Source organism: Anser brachyrhynchus, assembly GCF_964034855.1.
Source record: "Anser brachyrhynchus genome assembly, chromosome: 2".
Lineage (NCBI taxonomy): Eukaryota > Metazoa > Chordata > Aves > Anseriformes > Anatidae > Anser > Anser brachyrhynchus.
In genome coordinates this window covers 12,064,701-12,086,905 of record NC_137695.1, presented here as the reverse complement: position 1 = coordinate 12,086,905, position 22,205 = coordinate 12,064,701, and the positions used below count along the sequence as shown (strand labels likewise).

The 22,205-nt window shown below is 41.3% G+C and overlaps 1 protein-coding gene across 3 annotated transcripts in view; it reads left to right on the top strand.

Annotated features, from left to right (window-relative positions):
• ADARB2 (adenosine deaminase RNA specific B2 (inactive)) overlaps nt 1–22,205 on the top strand; it is a gene marked incomplete at its 5' end in the record, with an annotated part of 313,600 nt that overhangs the window by 105,313 nt on the left and 186,082 nt on the right. Inside the window, one exon of one of the 3 annotated variants that reach the window (XM_080578920.1) lies at nt 17,460–17,511. The exons of the other annotated variants lie outside the window; for them this stretch is intronic. Within the exon in view, the coding sequence (XP_080435046.1) occupies nt 17,460–17,511 (52 nt within the window). Of the gene's footprint in view, nt 1–17,459; nt 17,512–22,205 lie in introns of those variants that run through there. 3 annotated transcript variants of the gene reach the window in all.

Here is a 22,205-nt window from a genome sequence, read left to right as displayed (position 1 = left end):
CCTTTGACCAGATGCAGAGCATGATCATGCAAAGCGCTATGAGAAATTTCCATGGAATATTAATGCTAAACTCAACTGTTCAAGCGAGTTTAAGGAAAGCTACTTCTGGAAGACAGGGGTCTGTCTTCACGTGCTAAGTAGTGCAATTCCAGAGCCTTTTGTGTTTGTATGGCTGAAAATATCTTGTGTGATAGAAAGTGAGATGCTGCCTCTGAACGCTTGTAACATGGCTACAGAGTGAAAGCTTCCAGGCCTTTCAAAAACAACACTACCTTTCACGTGGTAATGGAAGAGAAAAGTCAGAATAGCAACACATTGATTTGTCTGCTTCCTGCTTCTTAACTTCACAGGTGGCAAAGCCTAGAGTTGATGCCCTTCTGTAACTCGTTAAGCTTTTCTGAGGGCTGACAACTTAAATGCTGAATTCCGTGACTAAATTGTTGAAATAATTATAGTCTAAATGTGGTCAACACCTGAGGAAGTTGAGTATTAAGAAAAAAAACAAGTCTTCTCATGGCAGTCACCTCCTTATCTCAGCCGATTGCCTCCCATTTCCTTGGTCCTTGCTGTCAATAACTTCTCTGACCTAAGTCCCTTGAACACCTTTTCCTCTGGGAGCAGCAGCAGAGGAGTGCTGGAGCCGCTGCCCTGGCTGAGCATCACGGGTTGCCCAAAGGGCTTGGGTTGAGCTGGGCAGGACCAGCTGGGTGCAGGTCTGTGGCCAGGGGCTTCTCTTTGGCTACCAAGCAAGTGCTGCTGTTTTTTCCTGCTTCAGGAGCCAACGCTCACTGTGACTGTGTGTGTATGGTACACGTGTTTGAGGCACGGTGTCAGAACAGAGGCAGGAGAGTAGGAGGCACGGGCTAATAAGTTGAATTTCCCTGAGATTGCTATCAATATCTTTGGAGTTTCACAAACTCTGAGTTACATCATTTAAATGACTCATGCTCTGCCTTAGTCGTTGTAGGATGAGGGTCAGCTTTTGGGCCAATTAAGAAAAATGTTATCAACTTGCAGACAAAGCACAGTTTCCTGAATTTCATGAATTGTTCTAAGTGAGGAAAGGAAAGGAAATGAAAGGGAGACAAAAGCTGAGTTCGTGCTATTTCATGGTGTTCTAGTTTGGTTTGGTCCCAACTTCTACAAAGTCAAATTGAATCAGCCTGAAGTCTTAGGCATATTTTCACATAATTTACTTATAAAAACAACCATACCAATTCTTCCAGTAGAAGTGGTTTAGACCCCACACCTTTTTGAACATGTTATTAATTTATTTCATGCATTTTTCTTAAGCCAAATGTAAGCAAATACCGAACCTGAAAATGACATATGTGTAGTGAAGAATTTCAGAAGCAGAGCTCAGGAATAGGCTATGAACATATGCACATACGAAATGTGCAACACCTACGTTTGTGTTACGCATCATTCCTCATATATGAGTTCTGTCACACACGTGAATAAGTAGCATATGGTCTTCAAAAAATACTGTTGTGGATACTCTTAAAATACATCTTACAAGAAGTGATTCCCTTCTTCTGAGGAAAACTGCGATAGTTTTTCTGCCCGTGTGCACTGACATTTGAATCGTTTTACATCAGCGTGTTGTTGACCAATCTGGCTGCTGTGCAGAGGCTGCTCAGCTCACTACACAGTGTGGAGAAAGGTTCCCCCGATCCCTGCTCCAAGTGTTGTCATTGTGGGAAGGAACTGCTGTCACCACCAGGGGCAAAAGGACCCTGGGGGATCTAAGCACCAAGATCAGTGGGGTTACATCTCCTCCTGTGTGACATGGAAGAATTTTCCTGCTCCACAAGGATGGATGAGCTTATAAAACCCCTATAAGTGAAACATTTCTCAGGTTACTCCTATACCTGTCACATCCTACTGTGAAGTGAGGTTTTTAAGGAAACCATGACAGTATTACTCTGGGATGCCCATGCACGGCGGTCCTCGCCTGCTCTTTTCTGCTCCCACCTCAGCATTCACTGACCACGGAGTTGTGCCAGCCACCTGGCAGAGGGGCTGTCCTGTAAGCTGAATGGTCCAGTACAAAACAGAGCTCTGAGGACTTGGCGCTGTGATTAGAGCACAGCCTGCCACGGTGATGGCAGTGCAAGGTGGGGAGAATGAGCTGTGTTGCAGGGAGAGGTGAGGATGGGAGAGCATCTGTGGGAAGGGCTTCTGATGGGCTTCTCCCTGGGCCTCTCACCCACTGAAATGTCAGCAAGAGAAACTGCAGTTTCGACTTTGATACAAAAATGTTTGTTTTTAATGATAATGTTAAACTACTTTTATAATTTGTTATATTATTGTATTATTTTATTTTATTATACGTATATAATGTTATAAAAAGTCGGCATTCCAGACCTAAATCCTGTGAGCAATGCAGCATCAGGGAAGAGCTTTAGGTAGGACAGTGCAGTCCCACTGCCCCATGAGCATCACCATCCATGGCAGGCACACCAGCTCAGCAGGAAACATGCCCTGACTTTCTACCCCTCCAGGTAGACAAGTGCTCGTGGTCCTCCTGGCATAGCCGTTAGGAAAGCAAGCGCTCATGTCTTGGTATGTTTCTGAGCAATGAGGTGTAACTGCATGAGGCCTCAGCTGCAGATGTGTGATAGACAGGTCCATTAGGGCTGCTCTTTTCTGTTTTGTCATATTTTGTTTTCGCTGTGCGCCGAGAGTAGAGTAGTGTTGCCAGCACTTATAACAGAGCATAACGAGACCAAAGTCAGTAAGACTGCTCGCAGAAATAAACGGCATGTCCAATAGAAAATGCTGACGGGATCAGGCTCTGGGACTAAAAAATTCTCATTAAAAGGTTTTCATTTTTTATCACTTCCATTCAGCCCTGTCACCCCTGTTCAATAACTAACACTATTGACTTCAGCTGAGTAAAGATTACATGTGAACGCAATGACTGATGGATTAGGCCATGACTTGTGAGATGTATTTTCTTTTTCCAGAGCACTTTGCTTTGGTCTTTTTACAGATGACAATTATAGCATTTGTGCAGGCTGATAACACTACAGTGCTGCAAATAACAAATTAAATATTTGCTCTGTTTTTTTTTCCCCGTTTTCAGAAATTGCATGCATGCCAACATATTTTGAATCCCGTCCAGCTTTTCTGCACCATATAACTTTCAGAAATGTAGCAATTATAAGCCATTAAAATGAACCAATTTATGAAATACAGATGCCAATTTATAGCAAAAATCAGTGCTTGTGTTGTACTGCTGAATTTACATTTATTATGTAATTAATGATTAGAACAGGCATTCCTTCAAGGCACCCACAATTACGTAGGGCTAAATGATATCTCTAAGGGGTAACTGTAAGTTAATAAACTACATGTTGGGGGAGCCATGGGGAAGTTGGGAATTTCAGATTGGGTTTCCCTTACAGAGATGGCACAGACCTTCTGCAGAAAACGAAGCCTGTCCACTGGTGAAGGAAGGGTGTGAACTGGGCCAGAGCATATTTCTGCACAACCAACCCCAAATGCACATAGGTGTCGACTTATCCCTGTGGATATTTGTCTAGGGGCAAGATGCTGCTTGGACTACATTGTATAAGAAATATGCAGAAGAAAATAATTTGCTGTGGGCTTATTTCTGTTTTAACATGAGTGCTGCATATTTCCATGTTAACATAAGAGGAGGCATTTCCATATGTTCCACAATTCATTCACAGTTAACCCTCCTGAGGCCATCTGCCCCGACCTTAAAGGAGAAGGAAGCAAAGAAAGATTTGGCCAGTTCTGAGGGTGTCTCTGTACAGGAGCTCACTTCATATGTACATGCCTCTGCTGATAACAGAAAAGGCACTTTCCCTGTAATCTGACAGCCACTGAGAGAGAGACCATTATATCCTGATCCTGGGAGGGCTGATTCCGCCAATCTTCATGGCATCTAAAAATCTGTACTGAGGGATAAGGAAAGAAATTAGCACACTTAAAAAAATAATAATAATAAAATTGTGAGTTACTAGCATGTAAATCAGCTTTCATAAATATGAACCGCATTCTACTGTGACATAAACCTAGAGCCACCCCATTTTCTTTGTCTGAACAAATCACTTTGGGTTCAATCTGACATGGAAAAGGCAAGATTTCTACATGTAGCTTCCTTTTTTTCCTTATTTCTGGTTTTATTTTTTGTTATACTTTTTTTTTTTTCATATACAAACCGACATTGGGCTGGAAATGTAGGCCTGTAACAATTCTACTGTGAATGAAATGAGCATCTAACTTTTTTCATGCCATAAAGTAAACCCAGAAGAAACAAAACTGCAAAAACATGCTGTTAAAGTAACAGTGTTTGAATGAAAGCAAGAAAATTCAGTTAAGTGCCTGGTGTCCTTTAACTCAACGGCATTGCGTCTAGAAAGACAGCACTTTGCAGCATTTCACTGTGTGATCATTTCCATTCCTGCAATCCCAAACACAATGGGGTGAATTAAGACTGGAGGGGAAACATTAACTCTTTGTTGCTGACAGACAATCTGGCAGTTTATGTAATAACTTGCTGAGAAACAAGATTCAGATTGCCAAGAACAGTCAGGGTTTGGTAGTCCTCTGTCAGTCTGGTGCACTGCTTAAGACCAAAAAATTAACAGAATACACCAACCAAAATACTACAGCGTAGCCTTTTTTAATTTTTTTTATTTTTTGCTTGAATTGCATCTCTCATATTGCGAGCCTTCAGGCAATAGATGTGTGAAGTGAATATTTCATGCATATCCTTATACACAAAAATTTACATACATAATGCATTATAGATCCTTTTACTTCCATACATAATATCCCACGTGGTGATTTCTTTACCAGAAAAGGATTTGTGAGAAAATGGCAAGTCTATTCTGAGTTGTAACTGTAGGCAAAATGTTACTAAGCCTCTTGCCACCACAAATTGAATATAAAAGAAACTGTGCACCAGTTCAGCATAATAAAATGTGTTGTTGGTTTTGGGGTTTCTAAATAACTCTCGTGTGTAGCATGTTATTTCTGGAGTTGATGACTGCAGTTGCTGCAGCTACAAAGGCCCCACGATCAATTCTGGGCTGCTGACATAAGGAAAACAGCATTTGATGTGGCTCATCAGAGATCCCGGTTGTCTATTGCTCTGTAAACACAGGTATTTCCACTCGACAACGTGTGAAGAGCATTTGCCTGGTTAGATATTCCTGCAGGCTTCAAATGGGCTGGGAATAGCACTGGGATCTCTGAAGAGCTCAGCCAAGAGCTTCCTCTCCCAAAAGGATGGATATCATCAAAGTGGACACAGAGATTTGCAGTGGAGGTGAAAGTGGCCACGTGAACTCTAACAGAGATGTGGTAAGCAAATCACGGCCACATGTAGCCCTCTCTAAACAACTAGTAAAAGACAGACCAAAATGCACCCTGTAGGTTAGTTGTTGGGGCACTCTACTGGAGGTTTAGCACAATGCCTTGATGTAGCCATTCCCAAAGTCAGCCTCCTGAACGTTCATGTACAGCCTGAAGTCACGGCCTGATTTTCAGCAATTCCACTCACCTTTACCTCTCGCCACAAATGCGAAGTCTCAGAAAATCAAGCTGCAGGTTTGATGCCTGATTTTTTTTTTTTTGCATGAGGCATAATTTAACTTGAGTCCCCTCTTTAGCTTTGCGACTTAGTTGTGTGACTTTGAATACTGAGGCATGGGGAGATTAAGTGACTTTGTCAGTGACTTTCATTACTCGGGTAGGTCTTTCATTACTTTCATTACTGTGGTAGGTCTAGGAATTAGACCTTGATGTTGGGCATTCAGAGGACTACTTTCCTTCCCTAATAACTGAGTCGTAATACACTGCATTCTTATTTGGAAGATTCACATTTGATTTTCAATTCTTTCATCTCCAGAGAAAGGAGTGCTCTGGAGTCGGAGCACTCTGCCTCTGTGAGTATGCAAGCCAGTATTTCTGTCAATTAATGGACTGCAGAGGAATGGAGAACGTCCACTCTGGCATACTCCTTTAAAGAACGAGGTGAAATAGTAGGGAATATTGCAAGCTAATTGTTCCCATCTGAACTATTTTTCCCAATGACTTTTTTTCTTGTGCTTCTATTACAGGTTGAATTCAACTACTCTTTAAGCACATGTCCTATATAAAGGGCATAATGGCTGAGCTGAGAATAAACATAAAAAATGTGAATAATTTTAAAATAAGCAGCCAGCCATCATTAATTCACTTGGTACTCATTACAGTAATATTAATAATGACTTATGCGTTGGGTATTAATACAGTCTCCCACTGAAAAGCTGGTTTGCTTCTAATTTTATTTCAAGAAAAATAATTGATACTTAAAACTTCACTTATTCTGCCTTGTTCCCAAATCTTTTTAAAGTTAAGGTCAGGAAAATAAATAATCTGTAAGGTGACTAGCAGTGAGGTATGGAGGTGTTTATCCAAATTGGATTGGTGACCTCCCTCCAGTCGCTGCAGAGCAGGTGTCTCCAGTGGTTTCTTTGGGGTGTTTGTTGCAGAAGGGCTGGTGGAACTGGGAGTAGAAGTTGGTGACAGTGAGAAGCAGTCTACATAGGAGGCAGCCCACATAGCTGCTGCCCAGTGCGTGTGTGTTTTATAACCCATTGTGGGAATAAGAGTTTCATTTCCATGGCTGTCAATCTAGTGCATTTCCTGAGCAATATTGCTTTCTAGATGCAAGGGTCAGTTTTACTAAAATTCATGGTGACACTGGTGTGACAAAATAAAAGCAGAATCCATTGCCTTGATTTGTTCTGCGGTGTTATTTTTTTGGTGGTGGTGGTGCTTTATTTGATTTTGATATGTTTTTTTGTTGTGGTGGTGGTGGTGTTTTTGTTGTTGTTGTTGTGGGTTTGTGGTTTTTTGTTTGTTTATTTGTTTGTTTGTTTTTCGGGTGCTGCCTTCCATCACAAGAGAGACCAGAAATGTTGACATTGTTTTGCTGTTTGAGCCAATAAGTTGAATGGCAATCTCTCTCCTAGTATGCTCATACCAAACGCAAGCTTTCAGTTACTGGAAAAGACGTGAAGTTTTTCTTTTCTCGTTTTTGGGTTGAACACCAAACTCTTTTGGATATGGTCCATGTTCCACAAATTGGCCTTCATCTGGTATTTTTGTATGGAAATTTATCTGTCTGCTGGTGCTATAGAAATTGAACTTGTTCAGAACACTTTTATTCAATGTGAATTCTTTGGAGAACAAACATGTTTAACAATGGGTACTATCATCTGTAGACTGCTGAAGTTCTTAATTGGCCTCCAATTAAGCCTAAGATTATTGCAGATGCTTTAATTGATCTCGCTTTCAGATGCAATAAGCTATTAAAAACCAAACGCAAAACCAGAATTCTGCTTTTGGACGTCATATAAAAACAATGGAGAATTGTTTGGAAGGGAGGCCTGCTTAGCCCTCACTCTTCATCTAGCCTGACTACCCCTCCAGGAAGTCTCTGTGTTTTTATAGAACTGGTTTATATACTCATTAGTGTTTAATAGTCAATATTTTTCAGTGATGGTTTTATTTTATTGTTAATATCAGTAAGTTGCTAACTCCTTAAAATTCAGCCATGAAGCTGGCACAAGTAAAACCTGCTGTTACAAAAAGGCTTGTTGGACTGAAAGAGCGACTATTCTTTTTGGAAGAGGAGAATATGAAATACCTGGGGTATGGTCCTGCTCCTTTTGACCTGAAAGAAGTATTTTCATTTCTGGCCCAGGAAGATGGAGAAGGCTCTGGTCAGTAACCCCTTCCTTTAACCTAGAAAGATGTGGCTGGGCATGTCTGCCAATTTCCTACCGTAGTTATTTGTTTCCTCATGTTTTCTTACTTTTTTTTTCACATGCACATTCTCCTGACATTGTCCCCTAGTGCATAATCATTCACCGTGTTTGCACTCCAGGGACCCACTGTCAGACATGAGCCAGAAAGAATAAATAACTTTTTTTTCATTTTTATTGGCAAATGGGGGGGTGGGGGTGGGGGGGAGGGAGATGAACCTTTATTTCGCCCCTAAACAGCAACAAGAAAAAATCAAAAGGAGTATCTGCCACTGCTCAGATTAAATCCAAACTGTCTGTTAAACCTCTAATTATCAGCTTGCCTTGTGGGTAAAATGGTACCATTCAATTATTGTTTTTTGTTCGCTTGTCAGCTGCAAAAAACATTATCACTGCTTTTCAAACCAGCAAAAGAGCAGAAATTCTGCAAATTGCTTTCTAAACGTAGTTACTTTAAACGTAATACCTCTCTGCAGCATGTCAGCAATTGTATAATGTGATATTGCATGCAAATTGTATTTAATGTAGGTATACCAATTATTTGTTTTACATTATGTAATTTTATTGAAATCATTTTCTTTGTTGCCATGTTACATGTGGTTCGGTTTGACACATCCAACTTAGTATGTTAAAAATAAACACACAGACACACACATATACACACTTGCCTGCACACATTTCATCAAGCTACTGTAAATACAAGCAAAAATTGTCAAATGATGGTTAGCTCTCTGCAACCATAGTGAGGGAAGAAATAAAACCATCTTTTCAGGAGTAATTTCAGGACTGATTGTATTTGACAGTCTTCCTATTTATTTATTTACTTACTTACTTAATCTTGGAGGGTACACATGTCTAGCATATCCTTGATCAATTTATTTCCTCTTTGCCTGTGTGTGGCACTGGCAGGAGCTGCCAGTGAGCACTACAGCCCCCACTCTCCAAGCCACTGCAGGTAGCATCACGGCTCTGCTCTACAGCTGGAGGGACTGAAGCTCCACTACTCCCGTGATAAAATACATGACATATTTACATCAGGCCTGGCTGGCGGATTTTGGATGTTACACTTCCTTAGCTTTCCATTTTTCTGTTTACATCATGTGAAATCTATTTTCAAAGCAGAGGGAGCTCAGCAAAGAGATTTCCTACGGAGACTGTTAAAACCCTTCTTCCCCTCTCTGACTTCTCCCTCTGCACAGCACTGTAAGTGATCTCTGCCATAAGCAGGGATCTGTAACGCCATCACTGGTGGCAAATAAATATACTTTTTGCTGAGCTCCTAATTTGCAAGCAATACATCTTAGCGAGGCAGGCTGAGAGGTGGCTCTGCTTCAGCCTTATTGCATCATATATTGCTTCTGCCACTCTGTAGGACTCTGCAGGGAAGGATTCCTAGGGATTGCTTTCTTTAGCCAAAATGGTGATTTTCAAAATATTGCAGTATTTGTTAAGGCACCAAAAGGTAGGAACCTACTTTTCATAAGGTTCAGCGTCCTCCCACTTCCAGGGGAAAACTTGTGGGGATTTATTTGCAAAAGTAAAGCTACATGTAACGTACACTATTTGAACCACATCTTACTCCCCTTTCCCAATGTTAGAATAAACAAAATATTTATTTGTTTTGGGATGAAGCCATAATTCTTGTGTAATTCTGCTTTAAAAGGCTACCAGGAAAATTTGTCAGTTTAGGAATGTTATCTATTATTCATCTTTTGCTTTCTAACACTTTGCTGAGAAAAAGCTCAATGCTTGACTTGCCAATTAGGAAATCTACTTGCTGTAGGCAAGTGGTGAGGATAATATTACGATGATGGTTTAACCCCTGATGTTTTGTTTTGTTGTTGTTTGGTTGTGTTTTTGTTTTTGTGGACAAAGCACAACAAAGCAGAAGTATATGTGGACTGAGTTTCCCCGAAGTTCCCATCTCTGACCATTGCCTGTCCTTACCCAAAGACAAATGATGCTTTGACTTCTATTGACTGAGAAGAGACCACTAGGGGTCACAGGCAAGGAGATTCAGTGAGGCCAGGCAGCCAGGAGGGCCAGGTTACACCTCATTAGTAGGCATGCAGGTAGGAGAGCTTTAGATTTGTTTCAGGCCCCTTACAAAAGTTCCTTGACAGCTTGAGTTATGCTGACAGCCTCCCCTCAAAGGGAAAGAGAGTGTCAGGCAAGAGAGATGAAACATGTTTCACTGTCACCCTCCACACAGCGTAAATGGATGGCCCAGCACCTTGCCATCAGCGACATTCCCATCTGGGGAAAAAATGGAAGAGTTGAGTTTGATGTTATAAATCACCATAATTTGTTACAATTTTCAAAGACAAATATGACAGGGTGGAATTACTTTGCGGTGCTGAGACAGTCATTTGCAGAAGCCATAAAGTGCCAGTATAAATCTAAGGATGAGATATATTTAATCTGAAGAAACAGAGCAGAATATAACCTCAGTATATTGTGTTTACCAAGAACTTAGCTGCAGTGATGCTATGGTATTGCTGGTTGTTCATTTCATTTTACACTTTGAAATCAAACTGACTCTTTTATAAAAAATTCTAATGAGGTAACAAGATTCTTCTGTACATTTTGTATTTCACCACTGAAAGGTGGTTTGAATTGAATATTTATTATTCTCAGTTTTGACAAAAGAAATATTTTGGGGGTTTATATGTGAGATTCCAGGGAGAGCTGGCACACCGTTACACATTCAGGGCTGTCTTTTTACAGCCATTCCCGTTTAGCAGCTGTTAAAATAACAAACCCGCTGACATACTATTCCTTTTGGAATTGTGCAGGTCACAAGCATTACTCCCAAAAGCTGTATCTTGAAACATTTATTTTTCTTTTTTTTTCTCTTTCATTGACAATAGCAGAGTCCAAAAAGACACGTTGGAAAAATCAGTAGCGAATTGTAGGTGTTACCCTGTGACATTTCTGTGGTCACGGTATAGATCATCGATTTTGTCTGCTCTATAACAGATGCCATTTGAGGTACCTCTTTCTGGCACACAGAAAGGAGTGTGAGTGTTCAAAGTGTAGCTGAAGCCAAAATTGCTAATCATTGCCTGTGTGCTCGTGGGTAGGCTGCTTAGTGTGTCTGCACCTTCATTTACCCACACATAAAATGAGCACATACTAGCCATCCTTACCCTTCCTGTGAAACGATTTGAGTGGCCCAGAAGTAAAAAGATTTCCAAAGAAAAGTGCAAAGTCCTTTTTAATAGTTTTCGATTTAATAGCAATCTTTTTATTTCCCAGGTGAAAGAATGATGGCACATTACTCACCAGTTTTTTTAAAGGCTAGAAAAATAGAGAAAAAATTCTAGTGCTGATTTGGCACTTAGATAAGCCTTCCTCATGCCCTGGCTTTTTACTTCCATAAATTCCAACGTTGTTATGTCAGTGAGTAGATGATGATATGTTCACCCATTCCACACTTGGGTGTTATCAGGAGAGCGATGAAACACATTTCTGTTTTGCAGTCGCTACTGAATAAATCAAACCCCAGTGATGCAGTGTGATGGTATGAAAATCTTGCAGCCTGCGAAGTCAGTCGCTCATATGTGATGGAACTGGATCACCCTCCTTAAAACACTCTCTTAGCCAGAGCTCTCAGTATGTCAGCTCACTACTCTGGAAGAAACTGGCAGGTGCTTTGAGCTTATAGAAATGACAGCAACTTCAGCAAATGTTAAGAAAGGTTTTGTTGCTGCCTTTCCCTCTTCCTACTGTCCTACAGATGGAGTTCAGCTTGTTTCAGCCCTTCAAGATGCCATTCATGAAGTCTAACAACTGCATGCGGGCAGCCCACAGTAATTGCCTTTACAATTTGTGCCTTTGTTGCTTTCTGATTTCCTGAGCTCTGCACTTGTCAGTGTATCCAATACATAATGATAATAATGAGGCATTTGTTTTCATGCTTGTGTTATCGTTGTGTTTTCATTTTGTTTCTTAAAAGAGGAGCTACTGTGAGTGGCTACTACCCATGAAAAGTGAGGTATGTTTCTAAAAGACTTGTCTTTCAGGCAAGTGCCAACTGGCACGTCTTTGCCGATGCTAGGGGACCTGCAGTGGTTTTGTAATCCTGCTTTAGATGGAATGAAAATCATGTGAGCAGAGGGGGAGAGTCTTCTTTTCCGTGCTTAAATGATGTAGGAATAGTGTCTGGAAGCTTTTTGGGTCTGACCTCACAGGTGGCTTCTGGCTACTGCAGAGAATGTTCTCGCAGGCTTCCCACACCTCTCCTAAAGATGTGCTGCCTCTATTTGGGGGCGGGGGGGGGGGGGGCGGAATTTAAAAACCACTGCAGAAAAATAAACCAATTTACTGCTTTAAAAGTGTAGCACTGGAAGGAAAGTTAAGGCGGCACTCACACACTTTATACACAGTGTGAGCGTGGAAGCACCTGCTAAACTAACCGCTGGGAGCGGGGTGGGCAGGGTTGCACCTTGCTGCCTGCAGCCCTGCTGGGACTGCCTGAGCATTCGGAGCTGCTCTGCTCTGAGAGCAGCGGGAGTGGGACGGGAGCAGTGAAGGGTCTGCACGTCTGCAGAAAAGGTTGGCAGCTCCTGCGCAGCTGGAATTTGCACAGTGGGCATCTCCTTTCAGCTGCAAGCTGGGTCTGAGCAGAGGGGATGGCACGGCTGGAGCCTGACTGGGCCTGGGCCTGTGGAGCTGGAGGTGTGGGACGGATGCTTGGCATCCTCCCTGGTATGACAAAAGAGTGCGAGACACAAAGGCTGAGGGAAAACACGAAGTTTTGTGCCTTTGTGCTTGAAATGTCCTCACTTTCTCGCCTCCAAGCTGACCTTCATGTCGTAGGGAAGCATTCTGAGAGCGCGTTTCCATCCATTTTGCTGTGAGTGCTCCCGGAGGGAAGCGGCGGTGGGAGGAGATGTCCTCACCTGGCTGGGCCCCCTGCGACATGGCGTGGCCGCTAATGGAAAGCAGTAAGGGCAGCAGGGCCTTTCTCCAGCACAAAACACAGCTTTCCCTAAGTGCCCCCAGCCCGCACACCGCTGTGCCAGCCTCTCCCCTGCCATTCCCACCTCTCTGCCCCCGCAGGGCTCAGCCAACCTCTAAATCCGAGGCCGTGCGGGTTTTGTTCCTGCTCCTGACGCCTTCAGCATTTCAGCAGCAGCGACGTCCTCACGGTGGTATCGCTTCGTGCAGGCTGTTGCCAGACCTCGTAAAGCTGCTGCCAGCGTGGGGATGGTTTGCGGGCAATGTCAACAAGAGGAAGAGGGAGCTGTAGGAGAGAGCGGGAGAAGTCTGTGAGATGCTGCAGGCGCTCTCCAGAGCAGACGGAGTGAGAAAGAGTTGTGAAGTGCTGCTGGCTGGTGTCTGATGCTTCACGAGCCTGGGCCCGGCCTGCTGGCAGGGGGATCAAATCAGCTATTCAGCCGCTGCTTAGGAACCTCCTCCACCTTTATATATGCAGCTTTCTTCTCCTATATTTGTACTTGCCTTTATCATTTTATATTTTACTTCTGTTGCAGATTCTCACTGCAGAGAGCTCTAAGATACCCCAGGTTTAGCTAAGCCAAAGGCAGCGCACAATGTTATTTCTTAGACATTATTAATCTTACAACATTTGCTTTAGTTTTGGAATGGACATGATTTCCAACATTAAGCAAAAGTCTAGAAGTGCAGCTGTTGGTTTTTTTTTTCTCTTCTTTTGTGACAGAGTATGAACATGGATAAGTGCCTAACCACTCTGTCTGTGTTCAGATCTCCTGTGGTAAGACATTGTCACTATGTCTTCATTGTCATGGTCTGGCAGCTCTCAACAGTAGACAGTCTGAATTATTTTTTCATCCCCTTGACCTTAAAAACAAGAGTAGTCATGATTTCTCAGTTTGGCACACAGCTGACAATGTGAATGTAGCCCAGAGAGGACCTGAAGCTGTTCAAGTTCACAGCGACCTGATACAGACCCCCAGTGCCTGGGATCAGAGCAGTAAGAGTTATCCACCACCCTTCGATTTATGCAGAGACTGGTTGAAACGTGTGTCAGCACAATAGAAGACGAGACAATAAGCAACCAGAGGGCACCTGAGAAGCACTGTGTGCATGCAGACTTCTTGTGGGTATCCTACTAGATGCACAAGATACATCCCAGCTGTCTCAGTTCCTGCTCCCTTAGGATAGGCATGCATCATGCCTGTTACAGGGGGCTGGGGGGTGAGAACATTGGTGCGTCTTCTCTACTTAGTGCACTGGGAATCAGATTCACAAAGCAATCAAAGGTTTACCCTTTGGGGTAAAGAAGAGAGATTTTAAGGGAATTGATTACAGCCCCTTTACTTAGAACAACTCACCCCAGTGAAAATTAGTGCAAGTGACAGATATGTCAGCAAACATAGATGAAAAAGTTGTCTTGTGCTTATATACTCACTGCACCTCTTCTTTCTCATCACCTGCTGCACAGCTGAGCATTGTCCTCTTTCTCCTTACACCCTTCTGTCAACAGTATTCTTGGACAGAAAATGAATTCTCTGTAAGCCAGTTCTGGGCCAATTCTAGCCTTTGTGGAACACGGTAAATAGAGCAGAGTGGAGATCCCAGCCTTCCAGCTGACTTTTCTTGGTTCAGAGACAAAACTTGGAGAGCCTGTCATCTGGGAGAGCACTCTCATCAGTAGAAAGCCACTGTGCTCCAGGATAGGGACAGCTGCCCAGTCTTCGAAAGAGAGAGGAGGAGGAGAAGCATTATGCTATGGTTCTCAGACCTGGTGGTGGACATCCCATTGCTCTCCTGGGCACACAGATTTCCATCGGTCCCAGCTGGGCAAAAGGCAAAAGGTGAAAGGGTGTACTGCTAAGCTTTCCTATGCTCCAGGGTTAAACTCAATTTCACAGTAATTTAATTTAATGCTAATTCAGTACCTAGCAATTGTACAGCGACTCTGAATGTGCCCTCAAATCAGTCTGATAATAAAGAGCATATACTGCTCTAAAAATTACTGGAAATGTGAACTTCATTAGTGTTCATTTTCTTTGGGGAATCCTCTGTTTCTCTCTGTCCGTAGTCTGGCCACAGGAGTTCTGTAAAAGAACAGTTTATTAGAGCAGAATAACTGTGTCTGAACTACAAGAAGTGTATTTTGAGACTGAGAAATCTGATTACAGAAACACAGTCATTCAGAATTTCAGAGGACTGTTCTAGTGTACCCTTGTCTTTTCACTTGGTCTTATTGGCACAACATGTATTGTAAAAAATGCATACCATACAAGTGAATAAACTCTTGCAGGTTACTGTATCTGTTTCTCCTCCAATATGTAGGTTTATTGCTTGCTGTTTAGTCTTGTACTTTTAGTGTCCCCAAAGGAAAGTCAGACTTCAAACCTTCCGCAGGCAGATCCTCCTGCAATACAGTAGATCTTCCAATTAGCAAAATATTCCGTATACACAGCTAATAAAGCATGGATTTACTCCTTCACTTTCACTGCTACTTCTCTGGACGCTCTGTGTAATAAGATATTGCATCTCAGAATAATTCATAGACTCTTTGCCTGAACACTGGATCTTTCAATAATCAATCTAAATTACAAAATACCTTAAGCAGCAGCATTGTTTGCCTGGCACTATTTAAAAATCATAGAAGCAGAGGTATGAAGGATGAGGGAGTAGATCCATTCTCTACTCAATATAGTACCATCCTTGAGAAGAGGACATTGCAAAGACATTGATATATAAATGGATGACAAAAAATTGGACTTTTATATATCTGGGAGGTGAGGCTGAGGTATTTATCATGAACAGTGGCACAGCTGTATAACAAAAAAGCAGTGTATACTCTAGAGGAACACGTCTGTATTTCTAAAGTTAATTTAGTGTCCTCAAACATGCCAGACTGAATGTAATCTGTGCATCCATAGAACCAGGGTTTGGGCAACTGCCAAGAAAACTACATGCATTGATATGAAGAAATGTTCTGGACAAAATAATAAATGTTACCCTTCTCTAATTTTTCTGTCTTTATGGTGTCTGGAACCTTTCTGGGGCACATGAGTCACTGTAGAAACAGAATAAAAGTAGGGCTTCGTTGGAGAGTCAGTCTCAAGCCCAGTGAAATGGGGTTGTTTCTCCCCAGCACAGGTGGTGGCAAATGCAAAGAAATGCAGCCTCAGCATGGTGAAGTGTGGTCTCAACACACTGCCGACCACATTGTTTCTAAGAGGTGTCACAGCAAAGTGTGATCACCAATTTTTCATCCATTTCCTTCTGGTTTCTGTTTTACCGGAAATCTTGTTTGCATTAAGGTGTAAACACACCTCAAATATAAAAACACAAATGTATTGTTACTGTAACTGAGTATTAATAGTCTAACAAAAGAATCACTATTGGTCCAAATCTCATTATTACAGAAAGCAGAAGAATGCATCTCTGGAGAAAAAGTTTCAATAATAATAATGTCAAAATTGTTATACACTCACTTCATCATTTCTACCCCTTTTGCAAGCATTATGCTTACCCTTCCCCAGATCCTCCAGATCGCTCTGGTGGTAGAGTTGGTGCTACAGTAGATTGTCAGTCAGCATCTGGACTCCGTCAATGGAAGGAGTATGATGTTCATGTTGATGGTTTGGTCTTCCTGAATCCAGGATCCACTCCGCGTCATTTTTACACGGTTGATATCATGCTTTTACATCTTACGCTTCCTTCATTTGTCTGCAGCTTCAAATTACATCCAAATTTCTATATATGTTGTCTTTTGCATAGATTAGACACAACTTCTTTGTTTTCTTTGCTACCCTTAAAAGCAGCTTTGTTCAGCTCCCAGTCAGCATTTCTTTCAGTGCCCATAGATGAATTGTTTGTAGCCTAGGGGCTCCCAGTGTCTGCCCGTGCCCTGTCTCTTATCACCCCATGCCTGCACTCCTACATGCCCTGTTCTGTGTCTCCACCACTGAAGACCTCTGCTTGTACCTCGTACTGAGTCTGTACTTCAGCAGAGTACATCATTGTATTAGAGTCATAAAAATCCCATTCTACACAGGAAGATTGCTTATTTCTCTTAGCTATGTAGAGCTATTGCTGTACAATGCAAAGATCAAAAAAAGTCAAACAATTTAGCCATAGCCACCTGGTCAATTAGAAAAAAAATTGCTGTCACAGCTAAACCAGGGAAAACAAAGCTGCAGTCAGGTCATGAGAAGTGCAGCCAGAACAAAACCAGCAAGTGTCAGTCCTGAGGCCTTGCAAACTCAGTACAGAGCCTATGGCCTGTTGCTAGTAATAGAAATACCTGTTACAGGGCTTGGAGCAGTGTTACAGACATTGGTGGTGATGTTAAGGGGATGTTTGGGGTAGATCAGCCTTTGCATTCCTCCTACAAATGGATGCTTCCAGTCATTGTGGGAAGCATATAAACTCCAAAAACTGTCTTAACCTTTATATTTGAGAGAAAGTACGGTGCATGTGGATTATTCCTGGTGTAGAAGTAGGATCTAGCCTAATCCACCTTGCTACCTACCTTCCTCTCAAAGTAATTATCTTAGTCCTGAGAAATGAGGTGTTCCTAAGAATTTACAAATGATGGGATTTATTTCATCTAATATTAGAAATCTCTGCATCTGCCTTTCAGCTAGTCACCATAGTCTCTCTTTCTAGGCTGCAGAAGAAACACTTCCTTTGCTGCACATTTGATCTCTAGATTCTTTGGAAATGACAAAAGCAAATAGGAGAACTTCATTCTCTGTACTGCTTACAAGGGAAGGTAACTATCTCAGATGAAGACTGCAGAGGTCTAATTTGGGGTGAGATAAATCATTTGCAAAGTATTCACTTTAAATATATTCCACGATTCCTTGGGATGCTGCTATCAAATGCATGCTTGGGAACTTGACATTGTTTTCAGCTTTCTAGTGAGGAATTAAAAAAACAAAGACACATCTATGCAATTAGAAGATGGCAAAAGAAAATTTCAGTAGTCACAGGTCTCCATTATTGTCCTGGTAAGTCAAAGAAAACTTATTGTGTATATTTTTGCTTCTTCCTTGTGTCAGAGGCATAGATGTATTACCAATGGTGTGTATGGATTAAAATTACAGTATCTACCTAAGCAAAAAAAAAAAAAAATGTTTCTCAAATGGAATAATGGAGTAGGATAAATAATTGCACGATACTTCTGAGTTCTGGAGGACTAAGCCTACTCTAGTAAAAGATTTATGGAGACAAAATGATTTAGCCCAGTCATATACAATAAAATGATTTAGCACAGTTATATGCAAAGAGTCAACATCCCAAGAACAATAATCAAAGCAAAGGATAGCTGAAATCTTAGAGGGTTCACAGATGCAACTCAGCAAGCCCAGCAGCTGGCTTAATATAGATGCTGTATATCAGTAAAAGAAGGCCAGTAGGACAATGTGTCCTGGCAGTGACAGCTCTTTGTGAGAAACTTACGGCAACGTCTCACTTGCCATAGATTTATAAAGCTCAGGCCAGAAAAGACCATCTAGTCTGATATCCTATATATCTCAGGACATTAAATTTCTTCCAGTTAGCTCTGAGTTGAGACCAATAACTTAGGTCAGCCAAATGCATTTAAGTCTTCAGAATGTTAAATGATTGTGTGCCAACAAAAGATATTTGGTAGCTTGCTGATACTTAGTAATATTTAATAATGAATTGTGAATTAACCAGCACTGTAGATGACTGTAACTGCTTTTGCAGATCTATGAGTCTTGCTTTTATGGTCTTGACAGAAGTTTATCTATATAGCTGTATTTCAAGGTTTAAATAGCACAGTTTCACCATACGCAGATACCTATCTCCATCTCAGGCAATGCATCTCCCCAGACTCCATCAAAATCAGAAAGTCTGCGCTGGGATCCTTGGGATAGATTTGCCTGGGATGTCTGTTCCTGCACAGAAAACCTGCATAGAACACACAACTTTCAGGGCAGCTTGTTTTCATGCTTCTTTTTCATCTTTGTCTTCTTGTGACAATGTCATTTGTGCCCTTCTGTCCTCCCAAAGCAGGAAAAAGAAGCAGGCTATGCTGATTTGTGACTATCTCCCTGTATTCTTGCAGCATTTCACATTTTGATCCAGTCAGGAATGAAATGCTGATTTTACAGCCTTTGAGTCATTTATTCTTCCAGGTATCCTCAGTCCACAAACAACTATTGGATTTTATTAGATTAGTCAAATTTTTATCCAAACTCCAGCTATTAACAAGGGTATCAGGAATCTCCTACAATCTTCTTTAGATGAAAAAGGCATGGCACAACGTTTTTGGTGTAACAATATAAACTTCTTACCATGTCATAGTGATCTTTAACGATTGTACGCAAGTATAGGATTAGGTGGTGCAAGAACTGATTTTAGTGGGGTGCTGAATGCAGGAGCTATTTGCAAGGAAGAAAGCAGTGGAGTGTGGTTTTCAATAATGTAGAGGAAAGGTAGTGGAAGGAAAACTTCTGTCCTTACATTCAGTGCCCATGCAGTTGGAACAGCACGCAAGGACTGCATGCACCAGAGCTGGCTGGAAGAATAAGTATCATTTACCTAGGCTCATCAACACAACTTTTACTTTTCTGGATGATGATGATGATGATAATGATTAGGTGGTTGCTATCCACCTCATTTGTAGATCTGACTTATGCCCAACTTTCACTAGTTTGATGAAACAGCTAAATAAGAGCCCATATTCCCTATATATGCCATACAGATAATGAAGTGCCTCTGGAGGCCTCCAGAAGATCCTGCCTGCCTCACTGAAGTACCTAAACACAGACAGACAGTCTGTACTTAGATCCCTTAGATCCTGCAGAAGGTGATCACAATAATCTGACTCTCTTCATTGACTATATTACGAACTCACCTTATGTAGGCCGCTTCATTAAGTGCTAAATGTAATGAAGCCTGGATGTTTAAGTTAGGTGGATAGGCTCCTATAATCACTACCTTCTTACCTTACACTAATTACCTTGTATCATCTAATTGCTGATAAAAGCGTACTTATAATGAGCCAGCACCGTGTCCACTGGTGCTTGGAAGGCAACTGTAAGGAATGTTTGTTTTGTTGCTGTTGTTTGTTTGTTTGTTTCTGTTGTGTGTATCTTTTTTCCCCATGAAAATGGACCCATTGCAGCAGAGAGCTGCTGGGCTTCATAGCTTCGTATCTTTCTATTCTGAAGCACGTAGTTATCTTGGGAGTGTAGCGCTTCTCTGAAATAAAAGAGAGCAATGACTCCTTTTAAATTTGACTCAGTAGTGTTCACATAACCCAGTAGAGAAATGCTAATTAGTAGGTAAATTAGAAGCCTCTATCTGCATTTGTCCTTGGAGAGATGGTAGATATAATTTTATAGCAATGTTGTTAGCCTCTTCTCATTCAGTGGGCTGGATTAAAAATCAGTGCGAATAACCCAATGGGTGTATCATATAACACAATATCTGTTATGAGTAAAACTCTGCTTAACAGCCAACCAGTGCAGACAATGATGCTTTACCCTCTTTAATATAACCACTTAGCTACCTTGTGCTGCAGAGTAACAGAGGATGAGTAGACACTGGAGACCATTCAGTAGTTTCTCATTTCCTCACAGCTTCCTGACAGCTAAACAATATAATCTACTTTGCAGTATATTGCCATAGTGTGAGAAACATATCTCAGTGTATTGCAATAAAAAAAAAAAAAACCTGTATGTTCTACATCTCCATTGCACATACCTGTCAAGTTTCAGATGGCCATTTAGATGATGCTATTGCAGTGGAAGCATTAATAGAAGCCACTTACACCTTTGTTTTTCAATCCAGCACTGCATCTCAGAGCATTCAGAGGCTGGAGATAGTATCTTTGGACTTTGTATGCAGACTTTTTACTATAATACTATGAGGGTGGTTTAGGCTGGCATGTTTTCCTTCACACTTGGAGTTGTCTTGGTGCCTACCCCAGTCAGTCACGACAGCTTAGTTTATTCACAACTTTGAACAGTGTTTACTTGATCATATGCAAGCAGCTGGGCATAACTACAATAATAACTATCTTCTAAAAGGTGACCTAGTTTTAGGGAACGCAAATAAGAAAAGTACTTCCAAGCCACATCACTGTCACAGCTTTATGGCATGCTCTGCCTTGTCACTGTGCTAAAGAGGCTTCTCCGTTTCTGGCAAATGAGAAACTGTTCTGGGAATCTGAATCCCATTGATCTGGTGACAAAGCAATGATTTTTAGGTCCACTAAGTAAGCTGCAGAAAGTTTAACAGGATTTGGAGAGGACCGTAAAAGTAAAGGAAAAGCAAGTGATTGCAATGGCAGGCTGAGTTGGAGATGATGGCAGGAAAGGGATAGGCAGAACATCAAAAAAATGATTTTGTTTTGAAATGCAGAGGTGGTCTGACTAAAGCACACGGAAAAGGTTCACTTAAAGGGAAGTTACAGTCCTGATGAGGATGCGGATGTTCATCAAGGACCTTCTAAGTGACCTTAGGCAAATCAGTGTCTCTCAGTTCCTCATTTGACAAATGGGTATAATAATATTTCTCTGCAGTACAGGAAAGTTTGTGAGGAAGATACACTAAACATACAAGGGGCTTGGTGCTTTACTATATAAGTACCTAAGATACAGTGAAGAAATCTCCCAGAAGGCATTGATCCCACTGTTTTTTAAGGTCAAAATCTCTTAAGAATTAATAATCTAATGTTATGTTCACTGTTGTAGATGGTGTGACATTGCAAGATGCTAATGCAATATCAAGCCTAAACCTCCAGCGCGTGATAACTAAATGCTTGCCTGAAGCAAGATCAGTTGGAAACGAATTGTTTCTATACATTTTATAATGTTTGTAAGTGTGTTTTTAGTAAGGAATAGGGCTTCCTCCGTGGAAGAAATTAGAAGTATGTTGGGTTTTGTTTTGGTTTTGTCTATCCGTGTCAATTCCTTATAACTGGTTAGAAGAGGTAGTTTAAAACATTGTGGTTTGTTTTTGTTTTTGTTTTTTTGTTTTAAATAAAGTTTTAGAATTACATTTGCAAAGCATCCAACTCATCTGCCAAATGTCTTGCACTCCTGAGTCACTTAGGCACTCATAACAATGTAATTCTTTGGCTACTTTTCATTTTAATTCTAGTCCACCCAATCTCATAATACAAAAACAAGGTATGTTTCATGAGACAAAAGCTTTTAAAAATATAAGAAGTGCTTCCTTTTAGCTGGGACAATTTGGTCTGTAAGGCTCATTGTCATGGTATCTTGAGGCCAAGAACATACCAGGATTTTAAAAGCATTTGCTATTAATACACACAAAATACATATTTGGCAATATTAGGATTTAAAAAGATTTTAGAAGTAATACAAATCTCCATGCTTCAAGGCATAAGCCAATCTCTAATTAATCAAGGTTAGAAGGAAATCTTTTGGAAAAACTGCTCTATTGTAGGATTTCTACAGCTTGTTTTTA